Source organism: Rhea pennata, chromosome 10 (genome assembly GCF_028389875.1).
Source record: "Rhea pennata isolate bPtePen1 chromosome 10, bPtePen1.pri, whole genome shotgun sequence".
NCBI lineage: Eukaryota > Metazoa > Chordata > Aves > Rheiformes > Rheidae > Rhea > Rhea pennata.
This window is the reverse complement of record NC_084672.1, coordinates 13,618,072-13,639,451: the sequence shown is the minus strand read 5'-3', so window position 1 is coordinate 13,639,451 and position 21,380 is coordinate 13,618,072. Positions and strand designations below refer to the sequence as shown.

General features: G+C 34.3%; 1 protein-coding gene across 1 annotated transcript; it reads right to left on the bottom strand.

Moving 5' to 3' along the window:
• Positions 1-3,331: 3,331 nt before the first annotated feature.
• Positions 3,332-17,369, bottom strand: LOC134144823 (aromatase). The gene is made up of 9 exons (XM_062584030.1): positions 17,009-17,369; positions 16,160-16,310; positions 12,946-13,100; positions 11,701-11,877; positions 10,848-10,962; positions 8,677-8,791; positions 7,949-8,111; positions 5,075-5,316; positions 3,332-3,583 (listed from the first exon to the last, which is right to left on the bottom strand). The coding sequence occupies exons 1-9, from the start codon at positions 17,148-17,150 to the stop codon at positions 3,332-3,334; spliced, it is 1,512 nt and encodes a 503-aa protein (XP_062440014.1). The 5' UTR covers positions 17,151-17,369.
• Positions 17,370-21,380: the final 4,011 nt, after the last annotated feature.

Sequence of the window (21,380 nt, the reverse complement as noted above, 5' to 3'; positions counted from 1 at the left end):
TGTGCAATTCAAGATCTTCTGAACTTAATGGGAAATTCGTCCAAGAGTTTAGAAGGTCCAGGATTTCATCTATTGTATCTAATATTTAAACATCGGTTTATGCAAACATACACACTCATACATTTAAGTACTGTTCTGTAATTTTTACTTTGGGAAAACATGATAAAACAGATAATTTAAAGTTTGTTTTTGTGCGTACAACTTTTATTTGATGATTGTTTTTCAACATGTCCACTTTATGGGCTGTTCATTCATAATCACAGATTATTCTAAAATTCACTTTTTATAATATCTGATAATAAAACACCATTGAAAATCAGAGCTCAGTGTTTTATTATCAGATATTACAAAAAGTGAATGATTTATCACATTTATCATGTAAATACTCAGATAAACCCACTGCATAACAGAACAATAAATGTTGAGAACTGGCCTTAAATTAACTAACAGATCCATCGTCCAAATGTGAACAAAAATAAGCACTGTAGGAATTTGAGGACTAGATTTACTATTTTCAAAGCAAGTTGTAAAGAATATACTTAAAATATGATGGAAAATAATCCTATAGCCTTGCTTATAAAAAATGAAACTGCTTGTTTTCTTCCATAGAATAATTATACTAATAATATTTCTGAAATTCCATTCTACGATACGTGATATTAAAGAGACCAGAGCAGCATACATTTTCCAGCTATCTGCGTGATTTGTATAGTTATTTTAAAATGTCACTGACAAGCAGTAGTTTAATTCCTTGAAAAATTCCACTCATGGAAACCTATAATTATGAGATGGAAAATCAGAGAGTAAATTATCACTGAAAAAGTTTTTTGTGTGAAATAAACAGAAAAAGATGCACAATATGTATGAAATGCTAGTTTATTCCCAGGGAAAAAGAAGATTCAGTGAACTTCTTTTTAAGGTTTCATACAAATGAGAATTACACAGACACTGAAGTACCCTTTTTAGTATTTTATGATACAGAATGATGAGGAAGGAGATTTAATCAGGACACCACAACTCATCTTTCTTTTTCCAAACAGTTCTAACAATTTTGAAGTTTAAAAGCTGCAACGAATATAGAAATAGAGGTTCCATCAAACTGTCTAAAGATTCATACCACTAAGTCATTTCATGACTTAAAAAGCAAAAATTCTGTTTCTATGCATTTTCAAATGCCCAGTTTTCTCTGAATTTACAAGTGGAGTGGGACTGCGCTTCACTATTGTGTTTTTTTGTGTACTGTGCCAATGACTATGGAGAAAGCTTTCAAAGTAACTTAGCTACTTATAAATCATTCTGGTTTTTAACAAATGATTCAGCAATGAGCCAAATGTGCAGCTCCTGTTCTTGATCACCAATGTTGCTTCATTACCTTTGACTGGAATACACTTTTTTTTTTTTTTTGATTATATGCAGTTTTTAGATGCTATTGGATAGATTACTTCTGCCAGACCTGTACCTGAGAACAGTGGTCTAAGGGGCAAAACATCAGTCCTTCTGTTATTTTTGTTATGCCAACATTAGTCCTTTTGTTATTTCATTCATCTTTAATTAGGTTTTCTAAGCAAGGACTTAGAAAATTTTTCTTTTTTTCTGTTTTTTTATGGTTTAGATGACTTGAGAGAAAAGGCCAAATAAAAAGTCTAATGTTTGCTGGTTATTTGGCCTTATCAAGGCATTTTATCTTGAAAGCCCCATTCTTTGTGTTACACAGCATTAAAAACTGAAGCTTACTGACAATGGAAAATCTCTGTCAAGCAATGTTCTTATTAAACCAGGAACAGCTCTTTGTTCTTGACCTAACTAACTAATAATTAGGCTAGTAGGGATACCAATGAATCTCAGGGACTATACTACAAATTCAAGGATAGATTGGTTTACAAGAAATGTGAGTTGCTATGTGGATGATTTGCTGAGGACCAAGTATAATATTAAACCTAAAAATAATAATTAAAAACTGTGTATGCAAAATCCTTTTAAAAATGTTTTCTAAAAAGCTACTTGTTATTTTAGAACCATTTCCTTTGCCGCTACAAAACTCTGAGAAGTTGCTTCTTGAGACTTGCATCTTAGCTTGACTAGCTGAGTGAAGCCTATTTGACCTTTTAAAAATGGCTAAATCTACCTAATCTACCTCCTAAGACAAAGTTTTTTTCTTTTCTTTTCTTTTTCTCCTTCCTCCTTTATAGTATTGGCTCTGCGGGTATGGAGCAAGATACTTGAGTAGGATAAAGCTCAGCGCTTTTCAGAAGCAGTGTGTGCATAATTAGGGAGGGACTTTTCCTCCTGCTATGGTGCAGGGAGGAGGTTGTTGGGGTGCAGACAGCAATTCCAAATCTCACTCTCTGAAGTAGAGTGGAGCAATTAAAACCAGTTGGAAGCAGAATGTGATATTTAGGCAACTTAGGGAGAACTTGAACTTCTTTCACCAAACCTAGGTGAGATAGGAAAATTCTACAGTTAACCAGATAATGTAGAGCTGTGGGCACTCAACTTCTGTATAATACTAGCAGTAATGTTTCATATTTATTACCTGATTCTCAGCTGGTCATCACTAGTGCAGGGTGAAGATGCTTAACAAATCTCTATGCAGGACTATGGGATTAAAGTTTTTAGATAAGTGGAACAACTTCTTCAACTTTTATGTTCCTTGGTGTTAAAATTACTATCACTACTAAAGCATATCTAATGCTGTAAGTCTTGGATATCTGTTTAATATGGTAGAGAAAAATGTTTTGAATGACTTTATCTTAAATATATTGTAAATATTTTAGATGAATATTTTAGATGAAATTATTGTAGAAATGTTAATACTTGCGTTTTAGTATGATAGCTTTATGCTTTTTAAATTGTTTCATAGACCTGAAGACAGCTTTAGTATGAGTCATTCAAATGTTTTGGAAAATGGATAATTAGAGCATTTGTAGTAATCAGTTACAACTTTGGAATGGGGAAAAAACATATATAGTCTTGGAGTTAAATACACGTGGGTTGCTTTCACAATCCCTAAACCTCCGGTCTTATCCTGTTTGAAAAGCAAGGCAAAATTTGGCCTGAGCTTGATTCTTTTTTTGAAAGTAATCATGGATTCTGCACACAGCATGGCATCACCAGACAACAGCGCTATTTTGTGAATTTGATTATACTTTGCTATATCCAAACTGTGGCCAAAACATGGTTCTGCTGTGCAGGTGGAACAGGGATTCGCCTAGAGCCATGGTGATTTAGAGTGAATAAAATGTTTTACTCCTTATGTTTACCTAGGAAAGGGAGCATTTTTTAATCTGTCTGTAGCTAGAAAGCTCTATAACTTTCACTCTGCTGATGTATTTCAGACATCCTGATTGTTATTTGTGGTAGTTCTTGGTGTGAAAACCATCTCCAGCAAAGGCTCTTTTTCTTTTGGGTGCATGGATAAGTCATTATTTTTCTGCATGTTGTTAAGGCCTCTTCCTTTCATTGTCTGTACTCTGCACCGTCTCAGAAGAGTTACCAGAATCGCTTTCATCATTGCCATGGCAATAAACTTTCCTACACAGCCTCGAGGACCAAATCCAAATGGTTGGAAATAGCGTGAAGGAACCTGCATAGAATAACATGGGGAACAAACTTGTAAGACAGATTTTTCAGAATCTTCAGAAAAATAACCAAAATTATAATGGAAACCTGCAGTAAATATTTTCTGAGAAAAGTTGTAAGAAGAACATCTTTGGAGCAGTTATTTTGTTCCTTATTCTTGAGTAATATGTTGACTACAAATATTGTTGCTTTGTTTTTTCTTACCCTTTGTGCTGAACACTCCCTCTTAATCAAGTCAGGCCAAAATACAGAAATACCTACAGGAGACATGCCATTTTAAATGCTAAGATAGCAGGAAATGTAAAGTTAAGTAGCTGAATTCTGCTTGTGTATTTCAGTTTATTCATCCAGTGAAGTAAGAAATCTATTTTGATAGAAATAGCTTGAATGAAAATAATGGGCAAAACTGAGGAAATTATTCAGTGAATAGTTAGTTAAATAAACTAACTATTGCTGTGTGTATGGCATACATGGTACTTATGGTTTTTTGGCAGGAAAACTGTAAAACTTGGAGGCATGTTTCTAGTTTGGATATTTTGAATATTTGAATATTTCATAATTTTTGCCCAGTCACTTGAATTGCAGTACCTTCCATTTCCATTTTCACTAGGTAACTTAGTCAAAACTGAGAAATTAAACTTGGAGTACAGTCTACAATCTTTCAATATGTTTTTAATCACTCCTGATAGCTATTACTGAACAAATACGTTTTTGGAAAACAATTATTAATTAGTAAACATAACAGCAAAGTTCTGAATGACAGAAAATAATCTGAAGGATGAGTTACAGAAATAGGGATTATTTTTTAAAAAAGTGTTATTGATACAGGACTCAGTACTGTAGTTTAAAGACAGTTTTAATGCTATTGGGACCCAGAATAAAACTTATATTAAAAGGTTGTTCTGAACCGGGACTGAATTACTGAACATTTCCAGTACTGAGTGGATTAGAACTCAGAACTTGCATTTCAATCTATAAAGTTCAATCTAAAAATGTTTATTTTCATTTAGGAAAAGTAAAGAAATTTCTGTTTGAATACAATGGGCCAGCTAGATTTTCCATCTCTCAGGAGTTACTGCTTCACCTACCCAGAGATTCCTCCTAGTGACTCAGCTCTGTGTACTGCTTGCATGGCTCTAACCTCCTAAAGCCCCCAATATTTTCCAGTATGAGGGGATATAATGGAAACTCTGTGTGTTTTGGACAGTTTTCAACAAAAAGTTGTAATAAAAATTAAGATGACTGGGAAACTCTTAATTTCAGTAACTTCATTCTTTTCTAATTAAAAGACACTTTGGTAAGAAAACTTCCTGCCAGCTCTAATAGAGATTAATTTCCTGCCAGCTCTAATAGAGATGTAGGATGAGCAGGATGAAGAGCTAGCTAGGCCCTTAGATACAGGGAAGGCAGACTTATGATCAAAATAAGAGGAGGAAATTTTTTTCAGTAAGAAATAGTACCCTATGTTCTATAAGGGAAAAGACAAAAAACTTACATTCTTCTCAAAATTTTCAAGGGAAAACTCATTTGGCTTTGGGAAGAATTCAAGCTTATGCATACGTCCAATATTGAGAATAATATTTGTTCCCTTTTTCACAGGATATCCATCTATTACATCATCTTGTAAAGCTTTTCGCATGATCAAGTCCACAACTGGCTGGTATCTCATGCTCTCATAAATAAAATTTTCCACAATTTTTAAGTTCGGCATGTCATCACTCTGTATGTCTCTGTCACCTTGAGGAATAAAACAGATAACAAAGAAGTTGTTTATGAATTTCACAGCTTCATCATACAAATACCAAAAAATTTTGGAAGATTCTCAGTTCTTTGCATGGTAGGTAGGATTTAATGGCTTCCATATAACTTGGTATGGGCTCATATACCAGGGAAACCTGTTATATTGTTTATCAGCACAAGTCCTAACTTAATAACCTACGTCTGTGCCAGAGCTCTTCCTTTTTATACATCGTAAGTCTCTGTCTTGCTTTCTTACAATAAAACTCCAAAGGCTTCCCTGACTCTGTGAGCTGCATACCAATTCCTTTGTAAGACTGAGAGCAACAAAACACAACCCAGAATCTTCTGCGAACTGACAGCAGATGAAATCTGGAAATAGTTGACCAATGGCAGAAGATGACTTTTTAGGGACCTTGGATTTTCACTGTAAGATTGGGCTTTGCTGGATATATGGTTAGGTCTTAGTGTGATCTGGCAATTTCAGTTAGCCTGAATAAGTTTCTCCTGGTGTGATTCCTTCAGCAGCAGTGCCAGTGCAGCCTACCAGCAATGTGACATACTACCAGTGTGAAAGTGTCACCTCAACTAGTTGCAAGCTACATGCAGCTCAGGAGCTACAGGTTGATCACTGCAGTGGTAAGTTTCTGAAGCAAGAAGACACCTTTGCTATCCCAGTTGGTCATTTGCTGATGGAAAGACAACAGTGTCCTATTGCCTTCTCATTTCAAGGCTACCAGAAAGGAGAGAAGGTGAATGGAAAAGTAGTCAACTCCGATAACAATAAGATATTTATTCATCTGGGTGGAAATGGAAAATTCCTCCACTCTTAGATCAAATAAAATCAAACCTACTCTTAGTTCATATCATTGATATGTTCTACTTCCATATAGCTTGTCTTCTGGTAATGTTTTTAGTCCTTCTGGAAATTTCGATGTTGTTCTATACTGATGCTGCAAAAAAGTCAGCAAAAAACCTGCCTGCTGGCTGAGTTTTCTTTAGAAAATTCCTGGGTGCCTTCCTTGTCCAGGTCTGCATTTCTAGAAGTACTACATTATATTTCTAGAGATTCTGATTCCCAAATTGAAAATTTTGAAATCTCTAGAGGGTTCTTTAAAGTTCCACAAATGGAATTACTGCTCTCCACCAACTTATGCTTCTTTTAAATTCAGGAAATTGCAGATCTCTGCTATTTTATTACATTTTAGCTAGCTATTGAATTAGTGACATCTTAGTAGTTTGTTACCTTTTCATTGAAATGTAAAGTAATAGTTTTGAAAAGTGAAGAAATGTAGAATGTATTGATGTCTTGGCAGTTTCTGGAATGATTTGAAATCTGAACTTTAGAAAAAATAATTGTAACTCTTGCTTTTCAGTCAGTTACTCAGAAGTATTTCTTGGTAGAAAAGGCTTAATTTAATCTGGAGTCTATTGTATACAGTCTGAAATGAGAAAGTTTATAAAATCAGAGACCTTTTTGCACCAAAGCAATGGTGCAGCGCAAAGGCTAGATGTTACTCTAGGAAGCTAACTATGTCAAAGACTTATAACTTATTAAATTAGTTCTATCTCTTCAAGCTACACAATACTTCCTGAAGAAAACACTGGTGCATAAGAAATTGTAAAGAGACGGTTTATTTTAGCAAACTTTAAGATTGAAATACTCTGTCACAGACAGGTTTTGCTGAGGCATTTTATAGTGACAAGTCTCTGTCATCTGTGTCTGACTTCTGGTGTCATTTTGCATCTGAGCACTGTTATGAAGTCAAGTATAGCTGTGAAAAGAACCATTTCAGCTATACATTAGTGCAACTTTTGCTCTTACAGATTACAGGATTCAACATTTTTGTTAAAGTCAACAAGCTGATACAAAACTTCACTTTGCTGGATTCAAGGTTACAAGGTTTCAGGCCAGTGAGAAAAAAAGCCATGTATTTAAAACTTAAAGTAAGAGTACCTTAATAAAAGAGCAAATGATTTGTTACATACTTTTCAGTGTCTAACTGACCAGGAGTAAATACTGGATAAGGATGAATGAAATTATTTATCTATATAGTTCTGTTGGATATTCAGTCTTTGACTGAAGGCTAGAGAAAGGGAGGATGAGAAGTTTGGAATATTTTGACTGTGTTTTGAAGGGTTAGTCATTAGTATTTAAAGAGGAGACCAGTCTGAGATTAAAATGGAATGAATGTGATACGAAATTTTAATTTTGCTTAATCTTGCTATTCTATAGTCATAGTGAAATTTAGTTGAATATGTTCTGTATATTCATAGGGAAATATTGGTGATTAGAAGTATCTGAAATGAGTTTTTTCTTTTGTTGCTTTAAGGTAAATTGAGAATAATTTCACTGGAAGTTAAAAGGTAATTTGCAGTACTCTTCCAGAGGGGTGAATTTAGCACATTTTTTTAACAGATTGTCAATTCTGATTATTCCTATCTGAAATTAAAAATAGTTCATCTTCTTTTATTTGCTTTTGAACAAAAAGCCCTTTACATATGATAGTTCATATACTTTGCCACATATTAGAAGAATATCTTAGAATTTTCAGCCTTAGATAATGGAAATCAGATCACTGCTGAAGCAAAATTGTATTCCAGCATCACAAACTTTGCAGCTTCTGCTTACCCATAACAGTTTCAATTTCTCTTATCATCTCCTCTTCCACTGCGGGGTGCTCTGCAATCAGTATTAGCATAAAGAAGAGAGTCACGGACAGAGTATCAGGAGCAGCAATCATCATCTCCAGCACACACTGGTTCACATTCTCTGCAGTCAAATCTCCTCGGTTCTGAAAAATGAAAAGGGGAAAATGTTGATTACTGACCTTTGATGCCAACAGAAGGTCTGACAGCAGTAAGAAGGGAAGGATCTAGAATATACACTTAAACAAAAATTCAAACCTTGCCCTTCAATCTCATATGCTAGATAGCATTTACTTTTTGTCTTTCAGGGAAAAAACGAAAACCCATGTGTTAATGGGTGTATATGGTCTTACAGAAAAGCAAACGTTTGTTCTTAGCTCAGATCCTTATTGATTTATTATTTTTCCTCACAAAGTTTTTGAGCTGTCAGGGATTATGCAGAGTTAGGGTTTACATATAATTTGGTGTCTTTGTGAGCAAAAGGTGATATACTAAGATGAAAGTTAGACTAGCACTTCTTCCTGAAGATGCAACTGTTCAATGTTTGAATTGCTCTTATGGTATCGCTAGGGCTAGTTAGTTTGTATCTCTTTAAGATTACATGACTTTCAGATAGATACAGGATTTGCAGCTTAAACTTAGTGTACCATTACTAACTGGTAAAAGTTAGAAAATTCAAAGTTATCAGTGTTTTGAGTACGTTGCCAATACCTGTGCAAAAATCAGCTGAGATGCAAAGTCCGTGTGATCATCTAACTTTTCAACAGTGGAGAGCTTTTGTCGTTTCTGTTCTATTAAGATTTCCATTGCTCCTTTCAAATCCTTGCTGAAAACAGATAAAATCTGTAATGGTAAATATCTGCAAACTTTTAGTATATGCTAGGATATGATGAGAAACTTAGAGGTTATACCAATAAAAACATCTAGGAGTTGAAGAAACAGTATTCTAAGAATGGTGGGGTAGTCAAACAAGGCAGATTGCCTCTAGTATTCAAAAAAGTTGCTGCTGCTCTTGCAGTGAATTCCTAAGAGTACTGAATTGCTGCATTCCAAAAAATTACATAAGTGAAGATCGTAGAATTGCAGATATTCCATCAAAGAACAACAACAATACAGATGCTCGAGTAGTAAAAAAACTGAGACCTGTATTAGCTTTGAAAAATGTTTCCCAAGGAATTTCATGAACTGACTTAATACTGAGAGAAGTCATATTTTCCTTTATTTGTTACAAATTATTTGTTAGTTTTGACTGAAATCTTACTTTATATGGGACAGACTGAAATAGATGAAAAATGTCTGCACATAACAAATGGAAGTTTTTTAAAGAGTTACTAACAGTTTCAAAGTTTATTTGTTTGTTTTATATTTTATTATCACTTAGTAAATGAACTTAGAAAAATGTGAAGGCTAGTTAGAAAAATACAGAGAAAATGATACTATATTTATGGTAGACTTCGTCTGTTTTTTCACATTTATATACTCAGCAATACTTCATCAACAATTTATATTTCAGTAGTAGAAAAACAACAAAGTGAAAATTTTTACTGGCTTTTTCTGGATTTTCCATTAGCTATAGATTTGAATGGAATGTTTTGTGAAATGTATTTTGAAAAGCCACATAAAAAGATCCTGGATGAAGTCCTCGGGTTTTCCATTTTTTGATGCTTTTTGTTGCTAGCTTGGAAAATTTGATTCAGTTTATGAGACTAAATGCATTTTAAAACTTCAAATATGGTAGGGTTTTCATTTGAAATAACACATTTCTTAGCCATTGGAAGTAGAGGATGGCCCTTCTTCCCAACTTTATCAGCAGAATATCAGAAGTGATGGTATGCTGTGATTGTCTTTTGCTTTGAAGTCCAACAATCTGTATCATTTTTGCAGTAGGAATTTGTTAATATGTCCATTTTAATGTGATTGGTTCATATGGACTCATATGGACTTTCTAGTTATAACTAGGTATTTAAAATTATATAATATTAGAATTACAGGACAAAGTAGTGACTATTTCCATAAAATAAACTGTCTAGGAAATGTTAGAAGGTAAATTCTGTTTGTAAGGAGGTTGTCATTTACTTCCAATGAACTTCCTTCTTTCTCTTAAATGCCTTATGTTATATAGTTGTGTCCAAACAATTTATCACACATGCTTTGTAACAAGTACTTTCTCAAACTAAATGGACTTTGAATCCAAAATGAATGAAGTGCCATTTCTTTTTATAGCGAGTTCTCTTCTGGCAGAAGGAAGTAAATGAGATCATTGGAATAGAAGACATGTTTTGTGTTTTTGCAAACAGGAAGATGACAAAAAGTACTTGTTCCTTATATTAAAAAAAAAAAAAATCCTGAAATGGATTATCATGCTAAACACTAAGTTTTAACTCAAAAATGCACATTGCAAACACCAATAAAGTAGGATTATACCAAGGTGTTACCTGTCTTTTGTGACAATGTCATGAATTCAGATGTGATTTCTTGTTTTCAGGAACTGACGATCTGTAGCCTGCATTTGACTCTTCTTGACTAGGTAGCAAATGTAATTTTACCCCTTAAGGAGACTTTTCCTTGCCTGTTTGAATTGAACCAGTTATTTCAATTTGGTTTCATACTTGAAGTGGCATTAACTAATATTTTGGTGGGTAAATTAGGACTGAATAGGCAAAGGCTTTAAATGATTCCCTCAGATCAGCCACTTGTAGCATCAGCAGCAAATCTTGTCCTGTTGCTCTCTTGGATCTGCAGATAAAGTAGACTTTCACCAGAAACCTTTGCAAGTTTAACTATTTATTTATTTTCTATAGAAGGAGAGCAAAATACTAAGGAAGATTTTCCTAGAGAGAAAGAATCTTATTCAAATGATCTGTAAAACTGCTGATACTTACGCCGCCTCTTCGTATTTCTTGCACAGCCAAGAAATCTTAAAAAAGATATCAGGCTTTAATAAAAGTGCTTGCCAAGCATCAAAGTAGTTCTGAATCTTAAGCACAATGGCACTTTCTGAAAACAAAAGTTAATAAACATCAGTACAAAATGTTAACTTTAATAGCCAAATAACACAAGTACTTCAGAAAAATGAATAATGAGTTTCTGCTCTTACTTCCACTAAGGTTATGAAAATTTGATGAATGTTTTGTTTTAATGTATGGTAGATAATATTAGGAAATATTTGTAGCACACTGTAAAAAAAGGTACAGTTCTTTGTTAAAACTCATTTTAGGCAGCTAAAAGAAGACAGTGGTGTGACAACCAGAGCCAAATCCTTTCCCCTGGTGGTGCTTTGGAAGAGTTCTATCGCAGCATCTTGAAATGGGGTAATCTACACATCATAAGATTAATTCTCTCAAATGTTTTTGAGAGTGAAGGAAGATAGAAGACTGAGAATTTGTAAGGCGAACTTTTCAATGCAGCTGTTTAGCTAGGTGGAAAGATTTCTGATTCTTACGTTCATATATACATGCATGGGATTGTACCAGCTCAGTGCATAAAAGTCTCTGTAGATGCCACTATTTACTTCAGATAAGTGTGACAAGCTGAATACATGTTTTTGGTCACATAAAATTCTCTTTTATAACTAGAATCATCCATCATTAAACCAATATCAACTGATGATTTGATAATTGAATAGTCTGCTGGTGCAATTTTATGTAACAAAATTTTTGAGTGATGTCAATGAGAAGTTTTTCTTGGATATGCATTTTAGATCCATGACAAGGTATAGGAATAAAGCTGCAGTACCATCCAAAGGGATCCCTAGAAAGAGCTTGTTAGACGTGTCAAGCATGATCCGTCTCATAAGATTCAACGCGTTGATGTTTCCCATTTCAGTAGTCACCTCCTCCAGCTTGTCCAGATGATCAGTTGTTGATTCAACACAAATCGCTATCATACGCACAAGACCAGGACCAGATAGAGCTGAAATACATGTGCAAAATGATCAAAGGACTGATGAATTTTCATAACTTTTTAATAATCTATTTGTTGACAATAAAGTTCCCAATAAAATGTAAAGCATTATAATCTAAGTGACTAGAATGTTACGGTTTTGAAACTTATTGATTTAACATCCTCTGTAAGAAAAATGTAAACATTTATAGTTAAAATGTCAAGGAGGAAATGACATCCAGTAGGAAAGGCTTAAGCGTCAGAAGCCCAGACACGAATGAAATAATATAGGAAACTTGAAACAACAGATTATTAATTTCTCTAAGATCTTATGCCATTTTATTTTTCTTATTCAGGTTCCAGAGTTGCTATTGTAAACTACTGCAGTCTCAGCTGATGAGAATCTTCTGAACTGTGAAGTCTGCGGAACAACAGAGCAGTGAAGTATGTCAGTTTTTTAGGAAAAATGATAGATCATTGGAAGTAGCTAATTCTAAAGATCTGCAAACTTTCCAGTTTGTGGAAACAAGGTGAGTCCAGAAATTACAGATTTAAATAGTAACACAGTGTGTTTTAGAATTGATGTGTAGTTTTTTATTTGAGTTCAAAATAGTTATATTAATTTATATAATCTTTTTATTTCTTATTTAGGCTTGTTACTACATTGTTTCCTAGTGTATTAAATGGATTAATAGATAGTGCTGCTGTGCAGATCTAAATTTGTTTTTTCAATTTGAGCAAGAGAGAAAATTCTCTGAACTCGTCTGAAGCTGGGATGGGAAGTGGTAGAGACATATATGTAAGTGTCAGTTGAACTAGTATGTATGCTAGATTTTAAATGTAAAAACACTTGAAACTGTGGTCATCATTTAATTTTACTTTAATCATAATAGATTAAGACTCTGCAAAACTATTTCAAGACCATTTCAAATAACATACCAAGCAAGGTGAGTGTGAAAGAACACATGCAATGAAATATTTCTGTGGGAAAAGGGAGAACTGCTTTCTGTAATTTAATTATGAAAAGAACAAACAGCATTTCCTAACAAGTAGATTGTATGCCTAAGTGATGCAGTATATTAATGCACATTGAATTACCTTTGGTGAAAAAAGGTCGAATTTCTTTCCAGTGTGCTGGGTTGTTATTAAAAATTATCCCATTTTCATACATGCCAATGCATTGTAATCCAAGCTTACTTCCAAATCGAGAAACATAGTGCCAATGTTTCATAACATGGAACACACTTGAGGATCTGGAAAAGAAAAGTGTGTGGATTTTTTTAATGTTTCATTAATATATATAGAATTTTTATTCTGACTTGCTGTAGTTGCTCTGAAGTCCTGACCTGCTTTTTTGAGACAGCAATCTCAGTGTAGCAGAGGTACAATACTTGACATTCAGCGTTATTCCTTTTACATGGTTAAAAAACTTGACAATAAAATGACTTCAGAATGTATATTAGAGCAATAATGTATTCCATAAAGGTTTGAACCTATTTTTTAATGAAAATGCAGATGACTACCATAAGATTTTAATCTCAACACTATATATACATAAACACTCATAGAAACATGAGATATACTATAAGGTGATGTCCAATGTCAGATGTTTCAGAATATAAGGTAAAATGTTTTAATGATATTTTATATATTACTGTAAAATGGAATTCTTTTTCTAACCTCTGGTCTGTGGTATTAGTGGGGTGGTTTTTTTTTTTTTTTCTTTTCTTTTCTTTTTTTTTTTTTTTTTTTTTTTTTTTTTTTTTTTTTTGAATACTTGATTTATGATTCCTTAAAAAATTCTGGCAAACATGGTATTCAAATCTACTGACAGGTGGCGTGCTTTTTAGAAACACTAGAGAAGTATTCTTCAGGTGCTCAGAACACAGGTTGAAAACCGCTGCCATGGAAAATTATAGATTGCATTATGAAACAAAACATGAGGCCGGATACATATATCATGTAAAGGAGAAGGTAGTGTAACTGAAGATAACGTGTTTAACATATATATAGGTTTCTAATCCTTTTATGCTAACATTGCAGTTGATTTCTCAGCTGACTCATGCATTTACAGAAGTGTTAAACATTCCATGCTACCAATTTGCCTTATCCTTGGCAAATATTTTGGGAGAAAAGGCATATCCGTACATATACATATCTGTACATAGAAAATTACTGCAAATAACTTGTCCAAAAATATGGTATCTGTTACTTAGACAAGGAAAAGAAATACTTTTTTGCTTGTAGGCAGTAACTGGGCAGGTTTTAGGTAATATGCTTTCTAATTTTCACTCAAGTGCATTAAAGGAGCACAAATAAATTATGCTTATCTTGATGCGCTCAATATTTGTGTATTCAAGACTTCAGAGATCTTTGATTTAAAATAAGCCAGTTATAAATATGACAGCTGATAACACTTTATCACGTGTATTAAATTTTAGCTATACTTTTTAAAGCTATTTGTTAACTCCCAGATGCATATAGAAAGCATGAATATATGCATCACTTATAATGCAGCATCATAATATTAACAAATAGAATTATTTGTACATAAAAATATTAAATTGAAAAAGAAACTTTGTAATACCAAACATGTGGCATAAATATTCCTAAAATAGAAATGTAGGGAAATTCAAGATATATACTTCTTCTCTCTTTTTGATTGACAAATTTATTTAAACATTACTAATTGTGACCAGCATTATTGCTTTAAAATATAATTCCCTTTAGAGGGAGCTAGCATCTTAGAAATGCTGATCTGATGACAACGTAAACAATCAAAGCTAACAAAAAGATGAACATAGATTAAAATTGTACAGTAAGCTACTTTCTATATGATGTTGTATACTCCGTGGAGCAAGTCCTAGATTTCTTATTCTGGGTTAATTATTCTTTAGTGAGGCAAATTACATGGGAATTTTGCTATTGGTCTCAGCAGTATTAGGTTTTCACTGTAGTTTTGCATGAGCAGAGATCAATTAATGCCAATATACTAAATGATGCAAATGAACCAACACAGAGTAAGGATTAGGATAGAAACAGAGGAGTGTGCCTGCAGCTCCTTCCAAGGAGCGGAGCATATTCTCTTTATAGCATTCACATTTCCACTTATCTATAGAGGAGATACATAATAGAGTATCAAGGAATGATTTTGAGATATGACCTTGTATAAGCATGTATTCCCTATAAAACAATTCAGTGAAGTCCTCCAAAAGACACTGTGTGTGACAAAGACAATCCTTCTCTGTATGCGTTAAATCTCAATGTGACTACAACTGACGCTATAAAAATCATGTGGTGTCGGTAGAAACAGTATACCTTTTACTGAAGGCAGGCTATGTTTAGTTTTGCATTGAATTTATGGCCCACTCTGAAAACTTGATTCTATGATATTGTTAACAATGTGAAATAATAAAAATGTTAAATTCTAGTTCTCCGTGTGCTGTCTGTGCACAAAAAACCTATATAAACTAGGAGAGTAAATAGCTTTCCTATCACGATTACCTTTTACAGAGGTAAAACAAGAGATGAAACTGACTTGCCCAAATCCACATGACAAATCCTGTCTTAGAGACTTCCATACTACGTTGTCTTTCATAAGCTCTAACATAATGAGAGAGCTGAATATGGATTGATATGCTAATAAAAAGATTGTGATTCTTAACCATTATGCATGGAAAACATTTTGTTACTTTTTCTGTTCATGGCATAATTCATGAGCATCCAGAAGATCCAATGCAAAAAGTGAGCAGACATCCACTGGAAGTAATAAAGCAATAGACTGCAGTTCAGCATTATGTTTAATGCTGTTTGTAATTGAAATCTGTGATTAGCCCCATTAATTGCAGTGGAATTACTCATGATCCTATAATACTGCATTTGCTTAATTACCTTCCTGAACTACAGCCATAATCTTCAGGCATTACTCTAATTTTAAGGAGAACCTAAATAAGAACAAAGGAAACTAAAAATTGGCTTAATCATACATTGCAGTCAATCAGTCTAGGTTCCTCTATAGTATGTTATCCTAATATTACATGCAGTAGTGAAAGAGATATTAAACATTTTTTTAAGGTTGGGGCTATAATGCTTGATCTTCCATCGCTAACAAAATGAGAGAAACCACATGGATTTCAAAAATAGACTCTTTAAAAAAAACTAAAAAATTAGAAAAAGATCTGTGAATAGCAGAAAGTAAAAGATTTGTATTAAGATAATTTTTGAAAATAATACTAATTATACTTTAGAAAATATAGCAAAAAGGTAAAAATATCAGAAAGCTCTTCATATTATTAAAGAGAGAAATATTTACTTGCTAATTATGAATGTTTCTTCCCCGCTGATCCAAACTCTCACAAATTCTCCATATGTCTTATTGTAGTAGTTGCAGGCTTTACCTACTCCCATCCAGAGAAATCTGCCATGTGAAATGAGGGGACCGATTCCCATACAGTATCCAGGCCCTGAGAAATAGGATAAGAAAAATATGATCTTAGCAATGCTTAGTGACAGAATATGTCTCTGAGCATCACCCTTTTCAAAGGACCTTTTTTTTTACATTGTCGTCAAGATCTGCATTGGACATTTTACATAAAATTGCCTTCTGAAGTTCTGCCTTGGAAAAATTTGCATCTATGTTGTTGAAACCCCATTTAATACCCGTGGAAGCATACAGTCTATCCAATGCGCATGCCACACACTACATTCAAAGTTTCTTTGTGCAAACTCAGATTGCTGCTTTCAGATTGCTTACCTTTGAAGGAATAATGGCTTGATCTCTGAAAGAAGAAATGATCTAGAAAAAATGCACATGGTGTATTCATTTGTGACATTAACAAATCTTTTTGAGTGATCTTGGCTGAGTTTATGTTCAAATGTCATAGTAACATCTACAAAAGTCAACATCCTTTTGCTGTAAGTGAATTAATTACATTTCTTTAATGGTAACTAATGGCAGAGTAAGAAAATGGATATTTAAAGAAAAACGCATTTTAGTCCTGTGAACTTGTAAAAACAGCGTGCTAAAGTAGCAACTACAAATGGAGTAAAATGCAATTAGTCAACAAAGTTCTCAACTCCTCCTGCTATGTCTGAACATCAAATTTCCCTCTTAGCAAGTGGATAGGGCAGGAGATATCTTACATAGCTAAAATTAGTTTACCTGGTATTGATGATGTTTCTTCATGATTCCATATTAGAAATAAAAAGCACATGAGAAGGAATATGGGCACTGTGGCCATTGGCATCACATCTGGTAGCAGGCTGGTGATGTAGTGCATTGGATTCAGAGTTTCCAGTATCATCTTTTCCAAGAGATTCTGCTTTGGTTTATAGAGAAAAAGGTGGAAAGAGGTGGAGTTTTCCAAACTCAAAGAGATATTCAGCTTTCGTAGGTATCTCACAATCCCTTTGTAGGTCCTGTAAATGAGCAAATTAGCTCTTGTAGTAGCTTTATATTATAATGAGCCTGGCTGCCTGGAGTGTTTGCCAAGACGAGCTACATCACAAGTCAAAACAGACATGCAGCAGACACTCTTTTTGCTTGGAAATCACAAAACTTTTCTGACCTTGGTATTGAAGCTTAGTTTTGGATACTTTGGCTGATAGAAATTTTATCTCTGATACTGCCTTTACTGGCCAATACTGAGGTTTACTCCTTGCAAATTTCTAACCAAAACATAAGAAATTAAACTGTCAGCACATGTGGAAGCACTTGAGTGAGTTCACTTGCAAGCTTTCATCTCTGTTACCCTTCTTACTTCCTATATACCAGTAGTGTTTGTTAAAGTCTTTGGATTTCCGTAGTAACTGCATTGTGTTTTTCAGGAAACAGATGCACTGTACCTCAAACTGTTGGCTGAACCACAGTTTTAGGTGTTTTGTTTTGTTTTTCAAATCAGCTTCTGAGTGTGGTGTAATGCATTGCACTTCTTTATGGTTCTTCTGATAAATATTTGGAAAAATACAGTGTTTATTGTAACAAATAAGATCATGGATTGCCTGATGCCATATTTTTCTTCGGGCAGCAACTGGTACTTGGCGAAGGAAAGGAAAACCAAACAAATGGACAAATCTGTCATGTAAAGGGAAGTAGAAGGATTCCTTCAAAGTCATTTTGCATGTTTTTGAATTTAAGTCATAAAATATGAGAAGTGATTGTACCTGAGAAAGATGTTACATGAATGAGAATCTGACTTATTGCTTATATCTTCACAGTAATAAATATATACCTTCTTAATAAATGAACATCTTTTTAATTCTGATCTGACAATACTTAGAAATAGATTTGCTCTGTTCTTTTCTATGGTAGTATCTCAAAGCTGAATGATGTAGTTCACTCAGTATGAAGTTTTTCCTTGCAACCTGCTTTCCCCTAGTGCTTTCTCATTTATCTTGTGATTTGGACTCACGTTGCAGAAGAATGTACACTTTACTTGGTAGTAACTGTTAATAGTAGTAGTATATTAAACAATACCAAGAATATGATATAAGCTTTCTAGATGCAAAGAAGATCAGTGTTTACAATCTAAGTAGAAAATGTAGAGAGTATAGACAAAACCTGGGAAGGAAAGCAAGCAGTGGTTCCAGACCTTTCAGGTACCAGTACTGCTCCAGTATTTTGGATCATTGCTATGAAATGCTTCTGGTATCTTTGTGATTCAAAATGGCTCTGACACAGTATGCCAGGTGACTCTTTAGAAATACACGTGATATTCCAATAGCTAGCAGTAGACATCTTGTGTTACATACATGGAGAATCTCACATCTTGTACATGCTCAACTGTTGTACTGTCTTTCACATTCTGAAGAATGGTTTCACTGTCAGAAGCATTTTTTGACAATGTAAAGTTGTTTTTAGAGAAACTAATGCAGTGCTGCAAACTAATGACAGTGTTTCAAGCAGAAATGTTAGCTTTCAATTACCCTGAGTACTACTCACTACCACAACAAAAGTGTGCCTGCCTGTGTATGTAAATAGTTTCCTTAGTTTCAATACCTTTCTCTCACTTTGAGCTGATGGTATTACAGAAGGGAATAACTACTTTTAGGGCACACAATTTCACTTTTTTATTGCTCTTTCTCTCTGAATCTTGATAAATGTATTCTATGTAGTCCACTGCCACCTTTGCCGCACTTAGGCACACTGCTAGCTGTTTTGTTTGCTTGTTTTTTTCTTCCAAGAGATTCAGGTGTTTCAGTCTGACAGAACCTACAGGTTCCATCTAGGTGTTTATGCTACTTGGTGGTGTAAAATAAACAGGCCTATACATACAAATGTGTAGCTATGAATATTGTATCTGTAGGTTAAGCCCTGTGAGGTTTCAAGATTTGCTTGCACAGGTTACTTTGAAAATATGAGTCTTCCTCTTTTATTTTCCAAAAACATGCGTCGGGGTTTGATCTTGCTCTGTTCTTAGTCATTCACAGCTTAAACCTTAGCTTTGTGTGGAAAGGCAGGCCAGCTGTATGATTTGACAGAGAAATGGAAGCAGACTTTTATCTTTTCAGAATATACAGATTGCAGTGGATTGGATTTTGGGTTTTAGATTACCCAACTTCCTAATTTTATAATATATTAGTAAGAGAATAATTTTTTTTTTTTTTTTTTTTTTTTTTTTTTAGTAAAAACTATGATATGGTGTCCAGTGAATTACATCAGTGTGTAATTTTTATATTCTGGATGTGACTGTCATGTGAATGAAGACTTTTAAAGGCACTATCTTAAATTTAGATCCCTTTTATACCCTTGAAGTGATCTGAAGCTGTCTTACTTCTAGTAAAAGTGGCCCCTCAAACTCTTAAAACCAGACAATTGTCATTTCTTATGTGGAGAATTTGTTTGTCCTGTTTCAATGAGCATGATGCAAGCAGACTTCCAGGTTTTACATTTCTAATATTTATCTATTAGAAAAAAACAAGCTGGCCCAGGAAAAAATCACCTTAAAATAGTTCAGCTGAACTACTTGTACTGTATAATTGCTTACACTCATTGTATTATTTTAGGAATTTTCTTTGAGGTAAATTACTCTTAATAAAAATTCAGCCATGTGAGTTTTGATAGTGACTACTCTCTGAATGGACTGAAGACATTTAGAAATGAAATAAAGGCAGAGTGTCAATTTAGCAAGGAGGAAGCTTTGGCTATTCCTGTTCATTTTGTCTTAAAATGTTGTATAAACAATTTTCCTTTCCTTGAAGCAGCTTGAGGCATGTTTCTAATCAGAGGTATATGTTGGTTCTGACCAACACTTACTTGTATTGCAAGTGGGGGGGGGGGGGAGAAAAACTTTTAAAGTCAAATAGTGGAAGAAAAGAAACCTATTACAAAGAAGTGCTTCTGTGACATGATGTAGGTGGATGTGCACAGTCCTGGCTGGGGACAGTGTTAGCTCTCAGTAGCTGGGAAACTGTCTGACAGCAGAGGGCGCTGTGGGTTGCTGCACTTTAAAATTTGAATGTATTGTGAGAAAATTATATTTTAAATACTTTCTTGCCAAAGGAGGTGTTGTGGTGAGTGATGATAACATCCACAATAAACAAAGAATTGCCAATATATCTAGCTGACAATTGTGTTAATCCCTGTCCTTTCACCAATAGCTCTGTATCTAATGTTTATGTTAATAAAATATCAAGAGAGTGTATTATACCTGAAAATTTCTGATTATTCTTAGGAGGAGTTCATAAGACTGGTTCTTCAGCAGTTTTCATACAGTCCTAACTGTTGGAATTCTTCCCTAACTTGTTCCACCTGTCAGCGGGGACATGGGGGAAAGTAATCTGCTTCTCATTATAAATCCCTAAAAGTTAGTGCCCTCCATTAGTAGCATCTGAAGCTGAATCTCAGTTACAAATGAACCTGTGTAGTATTAACATCTGAAGCAGATGACTTAGGCTTAGCTAAACAGTTTTGGAAATTAAAATCAGTGCTTTTAATAGACTGGTTTCACACAGATATGACTCTGTTGGCTTATACAATTTCAGTAAATTCTTATTTTTCTAGCTAAAATGTAGTAGCTCTTCCACTATTTTTCCAGAGGTTAGAATAGACATTGCCTCTTTTCACTCAATGAAGATCAAAGTCATCACACAGACTTTAGAGACTCGGCCTTCCACAGATGAGTATGTACATTGCTTCCGTTGTGCATTTCACAATTAGAATGCTAAGGTAAGGAGTGGTTTTGTTGTATTTGTTCTGTGGATGCTGCCTGAATGTGAGCTAGTCCAGGAAGACAGCGACTCAGGGTATGTATGCGTTGCTATTTCAGTTCATATCGGGAGTGTGCTTTGGAAGGAAATTTCTAGATCGTTCCCATTAATGATGTTCATATTGCAAAGCAGTCTCAGAATATGCAAACTGGGTTCTTTTGTATGAAAATAAATCAGACAATGTGCTCCAGAGCTGCATCTCGTGCACTCCAGCTTTTAATGGGCATTCAGACCACAACACCAGGTTAGATCTATTCTGAGGCGAACTCCTGTCCCACCCCGATTTGTGTATGTTGTGTTCCTGTTGGATCACAGTGCTTGCCAAC

Coding starts and splice junctions, on each gene's coding strand:
- LOC134144823 (XM_062584030.1), bottom strand. CDS start 17,150: ATGATACTGGAAACTCTGAATCCAATGCACTACATCACCAGCCTGCTA. Junction 10,963..11,700: donor TCTAGGGATCCCTTTGGATG/GTACTGCAGCTT, acceptor TTTTGTTTTCAG/AAAGTGCCATTGTGCTTAAG. Junction 5,317..7,948: donor AGAAATTGAAACTGTTATGG/GTAAGCAGAAGC, acceptor TTATTCCTCAAG/GTGACAGAGACATACAGAGT.